Source organism: Corvus hawaiiensis, chromosome 5, assembly GCF_020740725.1.
Source record: "Corvus hawaiiensis isolate bCorHaw1 chromosome 5, bCorHaw1.pri.cur, whole genome shotgun sequence".
Lineage (NCBI taxonomy): Eukaryota > Metazoa > Chordata > Aves > Passeriformes > Corvidae > Corvus > Corvus hawaiiensis.
The window spans coordinates 47,627,406-47,648,780 of NC_063217.1; the positions used below are offsets into that span (position 1 = coordinate 47,627,406).

At 39.4% G+C, this 21,375-nt stretch overlaps 1 protein-coding gene across 1 annotated transcript in view; it reads right to left on the minus strand.

Moving 5' to 3' along the window:
- The window catches only part of TNKS (tankyrase), a 138,302-nt gene that overhangs the window by 33,064 nt on the left and 83,863 nt on the right, over positions 1-21,375 (minus strand). Inside the window, exons 6-11 of the mRNA XM_048302994.1 lie at positions 12,646-12,740; positions 9,633-9,699; positions 9,005-9,191; positions 6,903-7,024; positions 4,337-4,428; positions 4,169-4,247 (exon numbers count right to left, since the gene is read on the minus strand). Of these exons, the coding sequence (XP_048158951.1) occupies positions 4,169-4,247; positions 4,337-4,428; positions 6,903-7,024; positions 9,005-9,191; positions 9,633-9,699; positions 12,646-12,740 (642 nt within the window). The remainder of the gene's footprint in view (positions 1-4,168; positions 4,248-4,336; positions 4,429-6,902; positions 7,025-9,004; positions 9,192-9,632; positions 9,700-12,645; positions 12,741-21,375) is intronic.

The following is a 21,375-nucleotide window of genomic DNA, read 5'->3' on the forward strand; positions in this document are numbered from 1 at the left end:
AGAATATTCAACATCAAATAAGGAGTGGTGTGAAATGCTGTCTCACACTGTAAGGCAGGCAAACAACGAAAAACTGGCATTTAAAACCACAAATACTTATGATCAACATTCTTGAAGAAAATTCTAAGAAATCCCAGGTTTCTCACCTGTTCCTTAAATTGACAGTCAACTTCTGCAAACTCAAGTACCAAGCTAATGAAAACACCTTCCATGGAATGTGTGTTGCTTAGACATAACACATTGATGTGCAACTGATGTGCACAAGGACTTCTTCATAGTTCAGATTAAGAACCTAGTCTGTGCTATCAGTAAGGGCCAGCAAGACACATCAAAATAAGCAATTTATGGTTAATTGCTTGCCAATAGGTTAATTCTTGCCAATACAAATCACAGAATATCCTGAGTTGGAAGGGACCCATCAGGATCATTGATGGGTCCTGTCTGCACAGGACACCCCAAGAGTCACACCACGTGCCTCAGAGTGTTGTCCAAAAGCTTCTTGAACTGTCAGGCTTGGAGCTGTGACCACTTCCCAGGGAGCCTATTCCAATGCCCAGCCACCCTCCAGGTGAAAAACCTCTTCCTGATATCCAACCTAAACCTCCCCTGACACAGCTTCAGGCCATTCCCGAGTCCTGTCACTGGGCACCACAGAGGAGAGATCGATGTTCTCAGATGTTCTTTCTGTAAAATAACTCTCAATCAAGCACATGTTATTCAAGCAGTCCTTCACTGTTCATTATCATCTAACATACTTCAAGTAGCAAATTTACACAGTGCTAACATTATGGATAACTAAATCCAGCTCCAAGACCACAAACCATCTCTTGTTCCTCCCAAATTCCCTAGCCTTTTCATAGAACAAGAAATTGCTACACATACATACTTCACTGTAGCTCACTTTTGCTGACACAGCTGCTCCTGATGAAAACAGAAGAATTTCCTATAAAATGCTAAAACAATCACAAATTATTTTCAACCTACAGAACTTTATATGACCTTGTCTCCTAATGCTATTGTTGCTGGTTATTTTGTGGATCAGTTGTCTGCCTTCTGTAATGGAATTTCAGAAGAAGAAAGTTCTACTTTCTTTGAAGCCCTAATTATGCATCTTTTTCAAATTGCTACTCTCTCAGTAATCACTAGTGGTTTCCAGAAGGGAGATTAAAGCTGACTTTAACAGTACCTCTCCTTTGACAGAAGAAATGGCTGCAAAGTGAAAAAAACCCTACATGGTAGGTGTCATCCATACACACTTCAGTGAGCATTTTATACGAGATCAGAGTGGGAAGTTTTTATTTTATTTTCTTTTGAAAAAATAGAGATTGGTTGAAGAACTGAACATTTTGAAAAGGGGAAGGCTGCTTGGTGGCTGGTTGCGGGATAATTTTGTTTTACTATTTGCATTAATGATCTCGGCACAGGAGAATTGTGCTGAAGGGCACAAATACAAAATGTTAGCAAAATCAAGATTCTCTGAGCACTGCAAGATTACAGGAAGGATCTGAGTACTACTGTCTCATGTCTATTAAAAAGGCAAATATGATCCCAGTATGCATCAGTCAGGAACTCACAACAGAGGAAGTACCATCATGGAAGGCAGTGGGGGAATGAATTCTATTCTTGTTGCCTGAACTCCAAGATTTCCTCTGGTGCTAGTAAAGAGAAGGGATTATAAGGATGAATGGGAAAAGGCAACGTTCCCTTATGAGGGAAGATCACGTATTTGAGGCTTTTAGCCTACCAAAACAAAGGCTAAGAAGAATCAGTTTGTTCACTGCCAATACCTCAGTGAAGGTGGTGAAGGAAGCATCAAATAAGAAGAGAGGTATTTAAAAAGCAGGAGGGTGCAGCTCAAAGAACAAAGGGATCTTCACTGTGAGGCTGCTATTGAAAGGGGACTAGATTCGCCAGCTCACAAGAACCCTCCCTTGTAAAGAATAGAACCAGACACAATCAAAGAGCTTAGTATATCTGATTACATCTTACACAGGAACTAAAATTCAAGACACAAAAAGAGAAAACACGATGGAAAAACTTCCAAAAATACAACAAAAGAAAACATCAAAACCTGTATCACGCTTCAGGAATGAAAGCTGCCATGTCACAACAATCAAAAACAAAGAGATACCAATGTCAAGAGTATCTGATGAACCGAATGCCTACAGTCAAAGCATGAGCAAGAGGTCAAATGATAACATATAAGCAAGACAAACATTTTAGAGTGATTTAATATGCCTAGTTAACTAATTAATACTCTTGAGCATATCCCATCTGGGAACTTCAAAGTGCCTCATAAAGCCTTAGTGATCTACCTCTCATTAAAAATTATGGTTGCATTATTTACTGTTTTACAGCTAAGAAACTTTGGACACTGATCCACCGCAGTATGGAAATGTGTACTTAATATTAACTTTGATTGGTCTCCTGCCATGCACTTAAGTGCTTTGCTAGATCATAAATGTGAATGGCCTATCCTCAGAATAACATAGGATATGGGATATGAATGAAGAATGAGGTTTAGTGATCACTATGTACGTCTATTTACATACTGCCGATGGAATAAACAACAGAACACACCACTCAGCGTCATTCTGTAGATAACTGTGGACCACTTACCACCATTAGTCCACAAGTGACTCATGGATTATGATTTAGGAACCCCTGCTTCAGGATATAAAAGAGTTACAAGCTATCATCAGAACATGCTACTGACAAAAACAAAATGGGTCCATTCTAGTCAGGATGTCATCTTTGAGCTTACTCCTTACTTGACCACAAATGAGCTAGATTTTCAAGGGAGCTCTAATTCAAATACCAAGAGTACAGCAGCAGCACAAAGACACTCCTTGTATTTCAAAGCAGGCAGTGCTTTGGTATCAGTACATTTGAAACTCCAGCATGTCCTGTTCAGTGCCTAACCAAATACCATCAGTACTGAATTCCTGTGCAAAAGCAGATCCATAAAAGTTATGAGGTATCTACTCCTATGACAAAATGAATTTTTTTTTACTTTCAGTGCATAGGTATGCTACTAAGAGTGAATCTGGGAAAATAATAATGAATATTTTTAATGACTATAACCAAGACCTTTGGCCCTGCTTTCCCCCTTAGAAAAAACCTGGTAGTCACCACTGCATGAGGACTCTCAAATACAATAAACTCCGCCGTGGTATTGTTGTTAAGCTATTTTATTATGCCATTAAAGTACTGTGGAAGTGAATCAGAAATCTGGCAGTAAGCTCTCATACAGGCTCATAAATTAAAATTAATAGTTTCAAACTAAAAACACTTAACTATGCATACAACTACATTGCTCATACCTCCTATCATGGCAAGAGTGACACTTGATCGTTATTACAGGCAATAACATAATATAACAGGTAACAATGCTTTCTTCATTTCTAGCTCCCTGAACGAAGAGGAAGACTCAAAAAGAGTAATCTGAGCCCCACTCAATGCAAAAATAAGGAGATCTTTAATATTTTAGCCAATGTAAAGAAAGTATCCATCAAGAAGAGTTTCTGAGAAAATTAAGTAGCAATGTATATCGCTACCATGAATGTTAAGTTTGCTGCTAAAACTTGTAGAAAGATCATTCAGAAACACTTCTGAAAGATAGTTAAACCACATTCTAAATAAAGTTAGTTATACCTTCCTCTGCCTTTAATAACTTGCTGAACAATGTGTTTCTAAGCAAGCTTCACCACAAGCTCACAAATTACTTAGGTCAGCACCTATCAATAGATAAAGGGCATGGCAGAACAATCTGACCAAGAGATTAAGAAGCAAGCAAGGGCTAAGGAATACTCAGCATTTGAATATTAAACTCAGTGTCAGTACCCTCAGCCATTTTTTTCAAGCCAACAAGATAAAGCAACACAAAGCACCTAGATAACCGCATTTATTAGAAATTAGTATCAATATTCATTAAAAATGAGTAAGCTGGACTCCTAAAACCTGTATTTAGTTACTCGGAGAGAAGCAGCTTTCAAATGGGGTTCCTGAAGATCCTGTACTTATTTCAGATAAAACACACTTCAGTGTTAACACAAGCAGCAAAAGGCATACAGAATGAAAAACAATAACTATCATAAAAACTTCCATGGTACATAAAGGCATTCTTCTTGCCTTTTGTATTAAATAAAATACATGTAAGTATATTTACCTTTGCTCCATGTTTATGCAGAACTTCCATGACATCATTATGAGCTTTTTCAGCTGCAACATGTAACGGTGTCATGAAACTAGGGGGGGGGGGGAAAAGTGATGCATTAGTTTTACATTCCTAGTATGACAGAGGCTTTTGGAAAATTTAAAAATTTCAGAAACCTACTCTTTGTTTTTCTCATTTACATTTGCTCCTTTCCTGAGCAATAGCTCTGTAACTTGTTTCCTCTTCGGATGCACAGCAGCCACAGCACAGTGCTGCAAAAAAAGTAAATATAAAGCATATTTCAACTACACAGATGATAAGGGACTTTAAAGATACATTACTTCATCTCTTAATTATTCTGCTAAAATCAGACCACAAAATTTACAAACAATTCATCATACTGAACACAAAATACAGGTTAGTGATCAATGCTAAATTATTCTACTCACAAAAACAACTTTCATTTTAAAGCTATTTGTCACTTAGGAAAAAAGCAGTATGGTCCCAACTACACTAACCAGCTATCAGGACAAAGCTGACACAATGCATGAAGGAGGGAAAGACAAAGAGTTTGAAAGTGCCTAACTTTTTAAAGAGGGTCTCCAAAGGGGTCTGTAAGAATTCTGCTGCAACTGTCAGATTGACAGGAGTTGAATATCGCTTTGTTCCTTCTTCTGTTCCAGTGTGTACTGACCTTGTTAATGGGCATTTGTGTCATGCACCCAACTACAGATTATGTAATCAGCAAACGAGCAGTACATTTCTCTCAGAGTATCTTTTTTCCCATGCTAGGAGAAAGATACACCCTTCACACAGGGCTTCTCAATGCTCATGCCTGCCCTTGTGGGACCACACAGCCCTTTTTTAAGCGTAACTATTCTCCTAAATGTGGCTGGCATCTGCTGGTTTCTCAACAGTGGCCCTTTCGATGCATTCCTGAAGCCTGGAATTACCAGCATGGTTCCAGATAAGATTGAATACCCAGCTTTAGAATCAGTCCAGAAATGCTTATTTCAAGTTTGGACATCTCAAGATAGCACACTATGAGAAATAGGAGAAACTTTCAGATACTTCTGTTTATATGTTTACCCACATTTTAAACCAGTAACCCATAAAAGGTAGATAGTCTCCTGGAAGAGTTCTCTAACTTTCCAATAGCAAAACAATAGCCTTTACAATTACATACCCCAAACCCAAGGCTAATAGGTAGCACTAGTACCAATACCATCTTTTGCCCAGTTTCAGCCTTCATTATGAAGTAACTTCCACTCAAGCTTCCACTCTGCTGTTAGTCAGCAGGGCACATCCAAATTTTGCAAAGGCAAGGTTTGTAAGTAAATATTAAAATCAACTTTTGCTCTGAAGAGTGGCAGCATTTTTAAGGCTTTGAAGATAATATCCTGTCTGTATTTCCTGCCAGTATGATAAACAAGCTCTAAAACACACAAATGCTGAAGTATTGCCAAACCTCAAAGCAACACTAAAAAAGCACTATGTCAGGTGCTTGCTTTGGCCTTTTGGCTAATCAAGCAGAGACCCAGTGGCCCATGGTAAATGTTATCAAGCTTAGGGCAGGAATGGATCAGTTGGATTACACATAACTCCCATCCTGGAAGCTAAGTCCTTCCACTTGGACTGGAGATGATTTGAAAATCTCACGTATGGCAGCCAAAAATTGAAAAATCACAGTCAAGCACTTAGTGAACAGTGAACCAAATACATTAATAGCGCTAAAATATCCCATTTGGTCCAGCTGTCTCTGCAGAATCAGCAGGCGGAAAAGAGCAAAGAATATCACAGGACTATGAACTGATCATTACACAGCTGAAGAGATGCCACATAGCAGCAGCTGATATACTCAGAAAGAAAAGGATAACATCATCCCAAATTTCAAACGGTCTTCACATTCAGCCTATAAACCTCTCTTCTCTATCTTGCTTCTAACTTCAGCCTAGGATGCTGAGTCCTCCACAGAGGAAACAGAGCATATAGATGCTTGGTACCCAACAAGCAGTGTTCTGATCACAATCACAATGTTCCTAACTCTAAATATGCAGTTGCATGCCTGCAGCTGAGACCTACCACTGGGAAGAAAATGTTCCATTGGAAAAAAGTATCATAACTATAGTGGTTTTAATAATACCATCAGTCTCAGCTTCAAAGTCTTCACTACATCTGGGATTCTGGCTGTGTTCTTTGCTTCCACTGCTTCTTCAAACAACGAAATAAGAGCAGGATAATGCCACGAAAATCTCAATAGAACCCTGTTTCTATAGCTAACATGGTATTGTCAGTACTATTCCAAACCTGTAAGACTCTGTGATATACACCTATTTTCACCACAATTTTATGTATCCTATGAAGAAAATTTGTAATCCAAGTTTGTTCACATAAAACACCAAGGAAACTGGGCTACAGAAATAAAATTTAACCCCATAAAAACCACAGCAACCAACTAACAAAAAAAGAGGTTTATGGGAAAAAATGCAGGGGAAGTGAAAAATGAAAAGGTGAAGAGTGGCTGAAGAGCTTCTGTAATTTACCAGAAGGAAGGAAAAAAGTGATAAAATAAATTATATGGTGTTTTTTCTATAATGGTGATTTTATTTTAGTACAGAAAGTGTTCAATGGCAAATCCTCAATCTCAGATGATAAATGTATTTTCATAGTGTAGAAATAAAACTTGTTGACTCCAGGTTAGCAGCACATTTATCATGAAACAAATGGATTGACTGTATAATCTCACCAGTGCAGTCTCATGCGACTGTGGCTGTTTAAAATTAATGATCTCCAAAGCAAGTGTCTTTTTCACTTTGGCTAGGTCTGCCTCTCTGGCTGCTTGCAGTAGAGAGTGTCCTTTGAATTCATCTGTTAAAGGAAAAAGACACATTTAATATTCAGCAAGATGTCACATTTACAAATGTTATTGCAGAAAGATAGCTATACTCAGTTTAGAGGAAAGAGGAGTGCTTCTGCATGTCATTGCACGGCAGCTGACCTGGGACACAGAACACAAGATGCTTTGCTGAAACCAAAGGGACATGCTAAACAGGAGGGGAAGTGATTCCTTGAGTTAAATCCTTATAGCTTTTCCCTCTTTTTTTGTCCACCCACTTGACATTAAATGCATATGTGATCTCTACATTGCCCACACCTGTGTCCAAACACCTGTGTCCAAATGAGCACAATGCTATGAGATATTCTTAAGAAAACAAAGCATTACAGTTGCTTGTCAAAGACCTTATTGTATTTGCATGACAAACAATTCACCGTAAAGCCTAAGTATATATATAATTTCTAAAAATTATAAATAATAACAATAATAACAAAAACAACAATAATACCTATATAAAATTTAAATATAAAATATTAAACTCTCGGTCTTAAAGAAAGCTAACTAGCTAAGCATTTGAAGACAGTCTGCTACAAAAATGAAACAAGTTTTCACAGCAGGTGTATCTTTCCAAGTACAGATAGCTAATTTTGTTACTTCCAGATCTCGTTTAGCTCAGCAATTAGTCCATTTTAGTTTTAAGTAACTTTGAATTTGAAGAAGTGTTTCTCTTAAAATGTACAGACAAAAGGTAGGTTAGCAAAAATTACATCTGACCCTGGAAACTAGAAAAAACCACCTCAGTTTCAATAAAAATATAAATATTTTTCTTTCATAAGCAAGCTTGAAATCCTAAGCTTTTTTCTCCCACCTTTGTTTTAATGTCTGGTTTAAATTTCTTTGTAAAGCAAAGCATTACTCAAAGCACAAGTGCAAATAAATCTTGACATAACAAATATAATGTAGCTTTATTCCCAAAGAATAAGACCAAACAACTCAAGAACATAAAAAACATGATATTTTGGGATGCAAATACACGCTATCCTGTCAAGATACTGTCAAATTAGACATAACGCTTACATTTGTTTACAAATTTCAGTGGATAATAATGGACATGAATCTTCCCTCATTGCTGTTGAGGAACTCTAAATACAGAAATAAACCAAAGTTTAAATTGATTTTTTTTTTGCTTGTTAATTTAAATAAATGCTAAATTAACCTTCCTCAGAGCCAGAAGCTTTAGCCCAGAACTCAGAGTAGAGAAGTACCTAAAAGATACTAATGCCCTCCTCTTTTCTCCTAGACCAAAGTTTTCTGCTGCACATGATCTCACCATCTTCCCCTGCAAAGGATACTGACAGACTAAAACCTGACTAGCTGTGATTGTGAGTAGTGCACGATCACATTACTAGTGTCTGGGGGCTTCTGCTATACTGGAAAGATGAGAGACAAAACTAAAAACTTATTTATAATTGAGAATCTAATTCTCAAGAACTTTTCTGTAACATCACAATGCTCTGTTTTCATATATGTCTCATTTAATTATCTTTTATGTTTTGTAAGAGTGAGGAAACAAATCCCTGAAAGAGGGAAAGCAAACACATACAAACTAAAATTAGAGTTGAAATACTGGTTTGTAAACAGCATAAGGATTGCAAAGACTACAAAAGAAGGTGATGGAATTTCCATCTCCAAGGTTGCACACTGAAGCTACCTACCTTCTGTGTCTAAATGCAATACAGAGCCTCAGTATAGAGGCTCCTGTTTGACTGAACTTTAAACATAAAAGAACCCCGAAGTCGTGGATTCAGCAGTGCCTTAATAATTTTAAACTTCAGAAAACCAGGCAATATCACAAACGATGTATCAGAGGTACCTGCGCACTTCAAAGCGTGCAGCACAGCTGCAGCTACTCTGCTGCTTTGCATCCACTTCCGAAGCTCGAGGAAGGTGGCCTGGAAGGAAAGCATCCCTTTACACCCACCACCAAGTGCTTTCAGTCTGGAAACACTTACAGGTCAGTCTCTCCCGGAGCTCAGGCGTTGGAGCCATGTCAACCGCACTCTTGCCGTGGCAGTTGACCAAGGTGGGATCGGCGCCGTGGCTCAGCAGGAGGGAGCAGACCTCCACACGGTTCTTGGAAGCAGCCTCGTGCAACGGGGTGAACTGCCAGAGGTCCATAGCATTCACACAGGCACCATGCTAGCACAGCAAAAAAACCACTGGATTAGTAAGAAATCATCTTCAACCACTAAAAAGCTTCCAAATTTTCATTTTATTATAAAAATTGGTTCAAATCACTCATGAATACATACACAAAAAAAATTTAATTAAAAATACCAGTATACACAAAAATACTGTTGAATCCTCAAAAAAAAATCTGAATTTCTGTGCAAGCTAATTTTTGAACAGAAAGATTCAAATTAAACTCTATCAGTCCAAAGAAATTAGGTAAGGAAAAAACACATATACTGTTCCAACAAAGACCTAAAGTTGCAGGCTTCTGAAATTACAACATGATGCTTAAAACCTGTTACTAGTAGGAAAAAAAAAAAATCTTACTTTTCAACTCTGATATAAACAGTTCATACCTCATCTAACACATGTAAATCAACAGTAATTACTTCCCATCCTTTTGCTTACCTTAAGCAGCAGCTCTGTAACCTCATAGTGTCCATAAGAACATGCATTATGAAGAGGCACAAGACCACTGCATGGAAGAAGAAGGCAAATGACAAATCTTTTTAAAGTAGCATTTTTAAAGGAGGAACGATTTTCTCCCTACTGAGATGAAAAGATCAAATTAAAGTTAAAATATTTAAATAGTTAAATAGTTAAAAATTAGGATTTACAAACTAATGGGAAAATCTCACTTCCCCAAACAACACATTACTTAAGAGTGGCATCAAAACGTGGGGTTTTGTTGCCTGGATTTTGAAGGGTTTTTTTGTTGTGGGGTTTTTTTTTGCCTTAACAGGCCACAGATATTTAATGTACCATTAGGACTAGCATTAACTGGTTTTGATGTGATCTTTCTTGAAGCTATAAGGAGGGGGAGAAGTCCCATTCCACATTCAATTTCCGCAACAGTGTTCTGCTTCTGCCTAAATAGGAACGCCTGTTTAAAATCCTGTGTGAAAGGCAAAACTCCCCAGATAACACTAAAGTAACTCCTGGGTATTTTATGAAGATGTACAAATATCCATAGAAAGCAGACTCAGATTGCTGCTCTAGACTGTGAAATGACCTGATTTTCCTCCATTTTTTACAGTACAACCTATTTAACTGTTCAAGATACTTGTAAGAGAGCCCCTGTAATTTTCGTAGAGCTATATTACTGCAGGCCATACTTAAAAATGACACAAGCAAAGTAAATAGCAGGGATTTAGTCATAAGCACAAGATGTAATAAAAGTCATGCACTGGAAAGGAGATGCAAGATGGGCAATTACAGCAGAGGACAAAAGGAGTTCAATTCAAACCAAGCAAGACAGGCTAGTTATGGCTCAACAAATCAGTACACATAATACGTGAAAACCATAATTAACCCCCCAACACCTATGAAAAATATAGGGGGTAATTCCCAGGACTGCAAAATCAACTCCAGAGAATTAGGACAGCAAGTAGTAGACAGCAATTAAGTCAACTTAATTTTAAGGTGGATGCTCCCAGAAGCAGCAACACACTTGTTACAGGAAATTTGTTTGGGAGACATTTTTCAGACTGTTTTTTTCCATCATTACTTTTCTTAATTACAACTTATAGGTGCATGTGTGAGACAGAGAGAGACCATCCATTCCACAGAGCACTCAAAAAGACTGCCCCCTTCCAAAATGATGGTCGTCTCAGGACTGAGGGCTTCAAGGCCTGTCAGCAAAGACAACTGCTGCAGCAATGCACCTGGCCATTTCTGCAGCATCCCCTCCCATTCCCTCCTGCAGCACAACAGCCGTAGGGGAAAGGAAAGACCACTGGAGAAAGAGCTGCTTCCTCAGCTGGGCTTCTCTTTGGGAGTAACTAGAAGTGGTGACCATTTTGAAAACACAACACAGTTCCTAAGCACTTTCTCTAAATTGACTCTATTGAAGAAAACATAAGAGTTCTATAAAATCAATGTAGCCTAATTTAGCTCCTTAAATGAAAAGTGACAGTTATTTATAGCCTATTTACTTATAAGTTATGTATAAATAAGAAACAGCGAGGTAAAACAAAACACCACACTGATTCTAAATGTGTGATGCCACTAAAAAAAAGTGGGAGCTTACTAGGATGTTAGATGTTTCTAAATATGTTTGGGTTGTTTTAAAGTTCAGTACAGAGTAAGTATTGAAAGGTTTTCCTTCCTTTGTTTGCTTTCCTTCCCCTCCTGCTCCAGCCCCCAGTTCAAGTTCAACTGAACTACTTTTCACACACTCCTAGCAAATGGTTCAAACTTCATTACAGCATCTACATTGGAATTTTCTACCAACTGATGCTGAAATTTTGGAAAGGTGTAAAATACCTTCAACATGCTTAATAATGCTGGATCTACCTAAATAGGTATTATATGGAGCTTTATTGTAGGATTTTCATGGTTTATTTTTTATGGGTTTTTGGGTGGGGGGGAAGTATTTTGTTGTGTTTTCTGTTTAGGTGAGGGTTTTTTTTGTGGTGTGTTTGGTTTTGGGGGGCTTTTGGGGGGGGTTTTGGGTGTATTTTTCATTTTTTGACTTGCATGTCATTATGCATTTCAGAACAATACTGTTTAAAAAAGCCATTGGGGTAAATGGACAGATGAAAGAGCTACAATTAGTCAAACTTTAAGAGTTTAAGTACACTTAGGACTGTTTTGGAGAGAAAGGAAAAAAAGAAAAGACGCTAAGAAGTTAATTTAAAAATCTCTTTTAACACCAGGCTGGACTCAGCAGAAAATAAAAATACAGGAAGAGCCTCAAATTTGCTGCTGGAGACAAAACACACACATATCTTACTTCTATGTAATGTATGCCTTTAACTAGGGGCCCAATTTCTACAATGTTAGGACTAAGCCTTCCTATCCAGCCAGCATGAAAATCATCATCTTAGAGATCAGAAATGTATGGCTGAGAACAACGCACAGCATGTATCATTTCAGACTTGTGACTGCTGTGCACTTTTCTGATATCTTACATAACTACCATCTTTAATGCAAAAATAGAGTAGTTTAGCCTCTACTGTATCTTGATTTTTGCTGTCAGCTTCAATGGAAATAGATGTACAAGGACCACTAGCTGTGAGCACATGAGCATTACTGATGGTACGTGGAATTGCATTCATATATGTGAAATAGGATAATGAGACCACAGATAGGTTTTTCAATGCACATCTTTCACTAAGCCCTTGTATCTTCTCCCCATCCCCTTTCCAAAAGTAATGCTGTTAGTCCATAATTTCAAAGGGTAGTCTGTGAACGGAAGTAAAGAACAGAGTTTGGAAAAAATTTAAAGGTGTAAAAGAAGATTTGAAACAAGTGCAATCACAACTAATCTGAAGCACACTCAGATTTTGGAAGCAAGTATCGCGTTCTTAGACAACTGTTTGAGATTATGCTGCAACATGAACCAAAGAAATAATTCGTTATCTTGACTAATACAAAACCACTGCTGCAAACAGGTACTAAATCAATTAATTTTACATACCCTTTGTCCTTTGCATGTACATCTGCACCATGCTGAAGCAGAAGCTGGACTATCCGAACTCTGTTGTAGCCAGCTGCTAGGTGTAAAGGAGTGGACTGCAAAACAAAAGAAGATAAAGAATGGGAGCCACATCAATTTTAAGTCCTGTACTTCCTGCCATTGAAACACTTTAGTTTCTCTTACACATTGCATCAAGATAAGTTACAGTACCCTTCTGTGATTAGCCAAATTAACAAATACACAGCACATGCAGGCCCCTCCTGTTGTCAAACCTTAACGTGGGCAAGAATACAGACACCCCTAAGGCAATAACAGCCTCTTAATTTAAAGCTCATTTTAAAAATCATCATCGCTGTTGTCATCATCACCGTCTCTGCACCAAGAAAGTATCCATATGTGTTCTGTACTGTGCTGTGGTAAAACAAAGAGCAAATTGTATGCAGATTGCAGTTTCCTGAAAAATACAGGTCTTCAGCAGTAATGCACCTTACTGCATAATAACAGAATAATAACACCTTTCTCCATGGCTAACTCATATGAATTTTAACTGAAAGCTTTTGAGTTGACAACAGTAATTCCCCTTGACGTTTATTTTTAAAAGCTTTTTATTACGAAACAAATTTTGTGCGCTGTCTCAGCCTGAAGGAACTGCTTTCTTACACAAATGGATGATGCTGTTTCCTCCTTCCCAAAGCTGAGAAGCAAAGGACTTTAAAGCAATCTTTGTTGCAATTTATTTTGCGGCATGCAACCAAATGATACAATTTTCTTACAGTAAAACCCCACACATAAAGCAGCTTCAAACATGGGAAAACTTACATATCTCACAATATTATGCCACATACAGATTTACTGTCTTGAAACATCATTATACAGTATTACATGGGGAGATGTCACATTTCACTATTATCAAGAAGTTAAAAACCAAAAAAATAACAACAAATGGTCTCATCCATGATAAACAGCAGCAAGCACTATATATCCATATACAGTACGTATTTCCAGGAACACATATTTAATATGTCCATAACTTGGGAGTAGTCTGCATTGTATTTTACTGAAATCTCAACACTTTGCTACTTTATTTCAGAAAGAGTAATCACTTTGGCAACTACCAAGTGTCCTGTGTATCATACTGAGGACACAGCTTTTACTATCAGAAATAACAGCACAGGACGTCTCTCAGAAATACACCTGGGTAACTCAGTAAATTTAGGGAAGCAGTTATGCAAGTTTCCATAAGGCTTGTCTTTAGAATTATCTATACTCAAAATAAGGACCTCTAACATTCCTAACATGGAGATCCCCGGAGTGTTTCCAAGGTACAAAATACAGTAACAACAAACATGTCCAACCTTTTAAGTGTTTGACCACGCAAATTATTAGGATCTATTACTTTGTTTAAGGTTTCTACTACTGAATTAACAATTTAGACTGATCCAGAAGGCATTATATTCTTTTTATATCTGCCCCTATTATAAAATAACTGTCTTCTGCATATCATAAACACTAATGAAAGTGTGGGTAAGGATGATGCTGCTACTGACATTAGCAGAATACTTCAGTACCATTTATTCTGACAGATGCCTTGGTTTGGTTACCAAATCCAGTTTTATCAATTGAATTAGTAACTCAGAAAACCTGAAATTAATTTGAAATGGACCACAGAAAAGTCAGTCTATTCAAAGGTCTAGACTCCAGAGAAATTGGAGCCAAGCACTAAATATTCGGAACACAGCAGGATCCTTTAACTTCACTAAAATTAAACTACATCCATTCTTGTCTGCACACCATTTCTAAAACAATGATGGCAGACTTCCAAAATTATGCTTTACTCATATGAAACATTATTAACAGAGATGTTCTCAATAAAGACACATAACCACAGAGTCTTGCTCACTCCTTAAAATTAAAAAACTATTATGACTCAGGCTGGGACTGTGCCCTTTGTATTTCTAGGGTTAATAGGCCTGCATTTACCAAATAATCTCATTAGAGAAAAACCCCAAAACTTTTCAAGTTTATAGTTGCACAACAAATGGCATAAATGAAGCAAATCAGTGTCAACCCAAATCTTTAGACAGCTTATATCCCTGTCTTTTAGAAAGGTGAGCTACTTCCTTCTCCTCTTAAGCAAGGGCACACAGACACTCCAGTCCCATGACTGAAATACAGAGTATCTTGCCTTGCCCACCACACCAGGAATTATTTATCTGCAGCCAGGCACCTGACATTTGGTGTGCTGGCCTTCTAGCCCACAGCAGCTTCAGGGAAAGCTGTGTGCCATGCTGTGGCCGCTTCTCCAAGGAAGATCAACTGCTGCTCCCATCCCTGGAGATGGGGCTGAGATCTCCACTGGACAGCATGCTTCAACTCTGCAACTACAAACACTCAGTGCTGGAGAGGCAGGGAGTTAGAGGGCCAGACACCACCTGACTGATGGGCAAGGGCAAGTGAACACACACACACACACACACACGCATGAGCAGCCAACCTGGAGTGGCTCTCCCCCTGTATCCACAAGCCAGCATTCCCAGTTGCTCATCAGTTTGGCTAAATGGCTCTCATAAATGCTATGCTTACATATGCTTCAGGAAGGAGAAAGCAGGAAGATCCTGTCTCCATGGTTTTTAAGAACTTTCCTTTCTCATGAGAAAGAGCACTCATTAATAGTATAGATTTAATAGGCAAAAATACTAATCTGGAGTTACAAGCTTGTATGCTAATTACAGAATCTAGGTACCTAAAAGATAATATTGTGCCACATGAACTACTCATTATATGACATTATAAGCCCTCAAAAAAACATGGCAGCAGAGAGCGATTCTTAAAATTAACAAGCTATTTATATAGCATCAGGGAAGTAAAAACTAAGTATCATTAACGGCAGTGCCTACTGCACCTGAAAGGTATATCAAACAAATTACTTAATATTAAGAAAACAGATTTAATAAAGCTATCAGTTATCCCCTCCTCCCATATCTTGCAAAACTTGGCAAGACTTACTAACAAAAATCCTTAAGAGGGACTTGCCTTCCAAAACTCACATTCACAGTTACCAAGCCAAACACTCTCTTACTTGCTAGTGTAATTAAAGAGAGTGTAACTCCATTTTTATTAAGTATAGTAGACTATCATGCAAGATGCTCATATTATTTGAAAGTTTTATGGCAGCTGTAACTGAGCCAAAGCAGGTACTGTGCATTTCAAGGAACATCACTGTACACAAGACGGCAATCGCTGTCAACCTATATACCTACTATTTATAGTAAGGTAGGTATTTTTGCCTGCAGTCTTTTTGATAATGTGTTGCCTGGGAATACAAGAAATACATATTTTAGATTTGATACTGTTCTCAGTGAGCCTTAGGTATTTTTGCGCTGCTTCATTACCAACACCTGATTTGATGACCCCTGTTCAAGGTCAGCCGCCTTGAACATCCCCTGGTCACCTGCATCAAACAAAAGGGGCCCTGAGGGATCTCCAGCGCTGCAGGCTCTGAGCAGCTTCTGCTAAAATCTGGAATTTCTTTTCAACAAACTGTCCACAGGCTACGTGGGAGTCCTAGCTCCAAGCACCATCCGTTTCCCTTCCTATCTTGTGCTAAAGAGTCTTCAGCAGCTCTCAAGATGGTAATGCTGCCACTGCTTTAGAAGAAAGGTTCATTTTCAGATTCAAATGACACATTTTAAGGGCAACTTTAAACCAAGGATGTTATGTAACCATCTTATATTATGCATTATCTGCATGATTAATAACAGCTGCAGGAACTGTTCTAAGAACAAATGTTTCCTGTTCTTGTTTTTTACTGCTAAAATCTTTACATAATGCTATCTGATAAAAATCTTAATCTGTTTCTCTCATTCTCAACTTGCCATCCTGAAGGCTATTAAAATCAACAAATAATCTTATTACATTAATGACATCTCATCATACATCTTATGTACATCACTATACAGTGATTTAGAATTATCATAAATTAATTTGTCTGCAGGAAGGGCATTCTCACAATAAAGAGGCAACACTGATTTTGAGGGTCAGCTCTGGCCTTGACATATGGCTGTTCTCATGCTCAGAAGGTCCCCACAGGGATACGCACCAGTAAGGGTGGCTCTTATACAGATGGGGAAACAAGTAAAACTTGGCAAAAAAATACCTAAGGACACACATATGCTTGCTGTTAACTCTTCTACAGCACCCTGCTGACAAAGGACACAAAAAAAAAAAAAAAAAAAAAAAAAAAGGGGGGGGGGGAGGAGGGATTTAAAAATGTTTCATGCAGACTTTAATACTTGTGACTTTTTTATACCATGTCTGTAATTATCTTCAGGTTTAGTAGATTTGGAAATTGCAGGTATGCAACAAGCTCCCATTTAACATAGATCAAACAAAACCTTTATTCTAATCAGGTCATACTGCCCTTAGAAAACAGCAGTAAAAATATCTTAAAACTTCTGTAGTTTGTCATACAAACTCCCTTCAGAAAAGTGTTTTACCTCTTTTGAATTAAGGGAAGAGCAGAGGGGCTTCTAATCGCAGAAGAGACCTTTGTTTCACAGTTTTGCATAAAACTGTTTTGAAAGATGTCCTGACTCTTGGCAAAGCAAACAACTTTCTCTTTACTGTGTTAGAATTTATGACAGAATCTTTCCTTCCAATCACAATAGTCTGTGCTTGATGCTGCTCTCTTGCAGACATCTCTAAAATGAATCACATTAATCATGAGGGTACATCAGGAAGACATTCGGATGCAAGTGGCATACCTCCTGTCACCACTTTATCATTCTGATTAATGGAGTAAGAAAACAAGTTGCAACAACACCACAATCTTGCAAACACAGTCCTAAACTTCTCCGCTATGGAAATGATCAGGCTTTTCCTTTGCTGCTCAGATACCAGCTTGCATTCCAGTTTTACACACTGCACCCATCTTACACCTTCATTTTAAATGAAGTTGGAAGCTTTCTTGGGAAATAGCTCATTGTCATTTGTTTGTATGGTGACAAGACTGGACTTATATACAAAAATATTTCCTTCTATAAACATGTATTTCAAATAACTCAAAATAATTATTTTAAATTCATGCTATTATGCTCTTACACATTTGCTACTACAGAAATAAAGCTCCCTAACCCTGACTGAAGAATTATGCTCTTCATGAGCAGGAAAGGGGCTGTGTGTCTGTTCACCAGCCACATGACTTGTCACCCTAATCATGCAGCTTCCTTGGTCACTTTATAGCAGTACTGAGTTATTTAAATTCATGGTTGACAATTATGCTTTAGGGACAAACTTACAGATGTTGCTTCAGGAAAACAAGTAATGTCAGACTGCTGACTGTAGATGAGCTAGCTGCAACTCCAGAGATAAATAAGCACAGGGATGAAGAGCTTAAACTACTTTTCTTATGTAAAAAAACATAATAAATAAGCAAACAACGAACACCTCTACAAAGAAACAAATTCTTAAAGACAAGAATTACAAAATGCTTAAGTAAGACATTTCTCACTCTACTGTTTCCAGCTGCAATTTAACTGCTTCCTCTTCAGAACACAGCCAGTAGTAATTAATTAAGATGGTTGAACTGGACAGGCTTAGTATAGTAAAATTTCAAAAAACATCATGTCACAGATTTCACATATTGCTTTCTAACAGCTAATGACAGGGAAAATGAACTGAACAGCCCACCAATTCAGAATTTGCAAGTCACACACTATCTTAATTTAGAGGTCTGGTATATCAGATGATCTCTTGGCAGCTGTGGGGGTGGTGGTGGTGGGGAACCAACTGTTTTGAGTCGTAAACCACCAAAGACAAAAAAGCAGCTTGATTTCACAGGCACAGCAGTGCTAGGGCAGAGCATCAGTGGGCAAGAATGTTCATAAACTCAAGGAAAAGAGAAGAGTTAAAAACACAGAAAGAGAAGACCAAAAATACGCTGCAAATACACTGACAGAGTAAGGCCTCATTTGGAAGAGGCTTACTTGGGTGACAGACCAGCTCCTCATATCCAGTGAGTATTCAAATCTGTTCCTTCTCAGGGGGCTGTACTGTCCAAACTACTGATTACTGAATGCTTCTCTAGTAGATCTGACCTTTGAGAAACAACACAATTTTCTGACTGTATGTCTGAACCTCTAAGACTGCCATGACAAGGGTTGGCATCAGTTCCACACATTAACATAGTGACCCTGCTGTACTGCAACCTGGGCTAAGTGTTGACAAATAAGGGGGCAGGAGATTTATTAGAGAAGAGCTTTTTCAATCACCTACATGCCTAGGGTAGGGAAGGACCGATAGGAAGACAAGTATGATCCTGTACAGGGGTAGACAAAGAAACAACTGGAGTGCCTCCATCTCAAGGTTAAAAGAAGGTAGAACAGGACATCACAGAATCAACTAGATTGGACCTTTGAGATCAAGTCCAGTCTATGACCAAACACCACCTTGTCAACTAGACCATAGCACTGATCCAGTTTCTTCTTAAACACCTCCAGGGATGGTGACTCCACCAGCTCCCTGGGTAGCCCACTCCAATGACCAATCACTCTTTCTGTGGAGAAATTCTTCCTCATGTCCAATCTAAACCTCCCCTGGTGCAGCTTAAGGCTTTGTCCTCTTGTTCTGTCACTGGTTGCCTGGGAGAAGAGACCAACCCTCACCTGGCTACACCCTCCTTTCAGGCAGTTGTAGAGTGCTAAGGTCTCTCCTGAGCCTCCTTTTCTTCAAGCTGAACAACTCCAGCTCCCTCAGCTGCTCCTCACAGGACTTGTGCTCCAGACCCTTCACCAGCCCTGTTGCCTTTCTCTGGACATACTCCAGTACCTCAATATTCTTCCTAAATTGAGGAGCCCAGAACTGGACACAGTACTCAAGGTGCGGCCTCACCAGTGCTGAGTACAGGGGAAGAATCACTTCCCCTGGTCCTGCTGGCCACACTATTGCTGATACAGGCCAGAACGCCACTGGCCTTCTCAGCCACCTGGGCACACACTGGCTCATGTTCAGCTGCTGTCAACCAGCACCCTCAGGTCCCTTTCTGCCTGGCCACTGTCCACTCAGTCCCCAGCCTGTGGTGCTGCAGGGGGTTGTGGCCAAAGTGCAGGACCCGGCACTTTGCCTTGTTAAACCTCATGTGGTCAGATTCAGCCCATCTATCCAGCCTGTCCAGGTCCCTCTGCAAAGCCCTCCTATCCTCCAGCAGATCGACACTTGCACCCAGCTTGGTATCATCTGCAAATTTGCTTGTGATAGACTTGATCCCCTCATCCAGATCATCAAGAAAGATACTAAACTGGACTGGGCCTAGCACTGATACTTGGGGGACCCCACTAGTGACTGGTTGCCAACTGGATGCAGCATCACTCTCTGGGCCTGGCCATCCAGCCAGTTTTTTACCCAGTGAACAGCACAACTGTCCAAACCGAGGGCTGACAGCTTTTCCAGGAGTATGCTGTGGAAGACAGTGTCAAAGGCTTTGCTGAAGTCCAGGTAGACACATCCACAGCCTTCTCTTCAGCCACCAGGTGGGTCTCCTGCTCATAAAAGATCAGTTTGGTCAGGCAGGACATGCCCCTCCTAAATGCATGCTAGCTGGGTCTGATCCCTCGGCCATCCTGTAGGTGCTGTACAATCGCACTCAAGATGATCTGTTCCATAACCTTGCTGGGCACTGAAGTCAGGCTGACAGGCCTGTATTTTCCTGGATCCTCCTTCTGGCCCTTCTAATGGATGGGTATCACATTGGCCAGCTTCCAGTCATCTGGGACCTCCCCAGTGAGCCAGGACTGATGAAAAACGATGGAGAGCAGCTTGGGGAGCTCTTCCGCCAGCTCCCTCATCACCCTACAATGGATTGCATCAGGTCCCGTGAGCATCTAAGTGGCTCAACAGGTCACCAATGGCTTCCCCCTGGATCACAGTGGGGCTATTCTGCTCCCTGTCCCTGTCTACCACCTCAGGAGGACAGCTGTCCTCAGGACCACCTGTCTTACTGTTGAAAACTGAGGCAAAGAAGGTGCTAAGTACCTCAGCCTTCTCCTTGTCTTTGGTAACTATATTCCCACCCACATCCAAGAAAGAATGGAGGTTTTTCTTGCCCCTCCTTTTGCTATGAATGTATTCATAAAAACATTTTTTATTATCCTTTACAGAAGTGGCCAGATTAAGTTCTAACTTAACTTTTACCTCTTTAATTTTTTTTCTGCATGACTTAACAACATTCTTAAGCCCTTCCTGAGTTACCTGCCCCCTTTTCCAAAGGTGACATACCCTCTTTTTTATCCCCGAGTTCCTGCAAAAGCTCCCTGCCCATGCAGGCTGGTCCTTTTCCCTGTCGGCTCATCTTTCAGCACACAGGGACAGTCTGCTCCTACGCCTTCAAGATTTGTTTCCTGAACTATGTCCATCCTTCCTGGACCCCTTTAAGTGCTCTTTACTAAGGTACTCTCCAAATCAGCATCCTGGATAGGCTGAAGTCTGCCCTCTGGAAGTCCAGCATAGACGTTTTGTTGATGCCCCTCCTTCTTCCATCAAATACTGAAAACTCTATTATTTCACAGTCACTGTACCCCAGACAGCTTGCAATAACCACAACTCCCACCATCCCTTCTCATCACTATGTGGCACAAAAACGGCTAAAGGGCTAGAAGAGAGATGCTGTAACACGGAAGGCAACAACTGTTTTTGGAAATAACCAAAAGCAAAGATCAATCTGTTTGACAAGAAAAA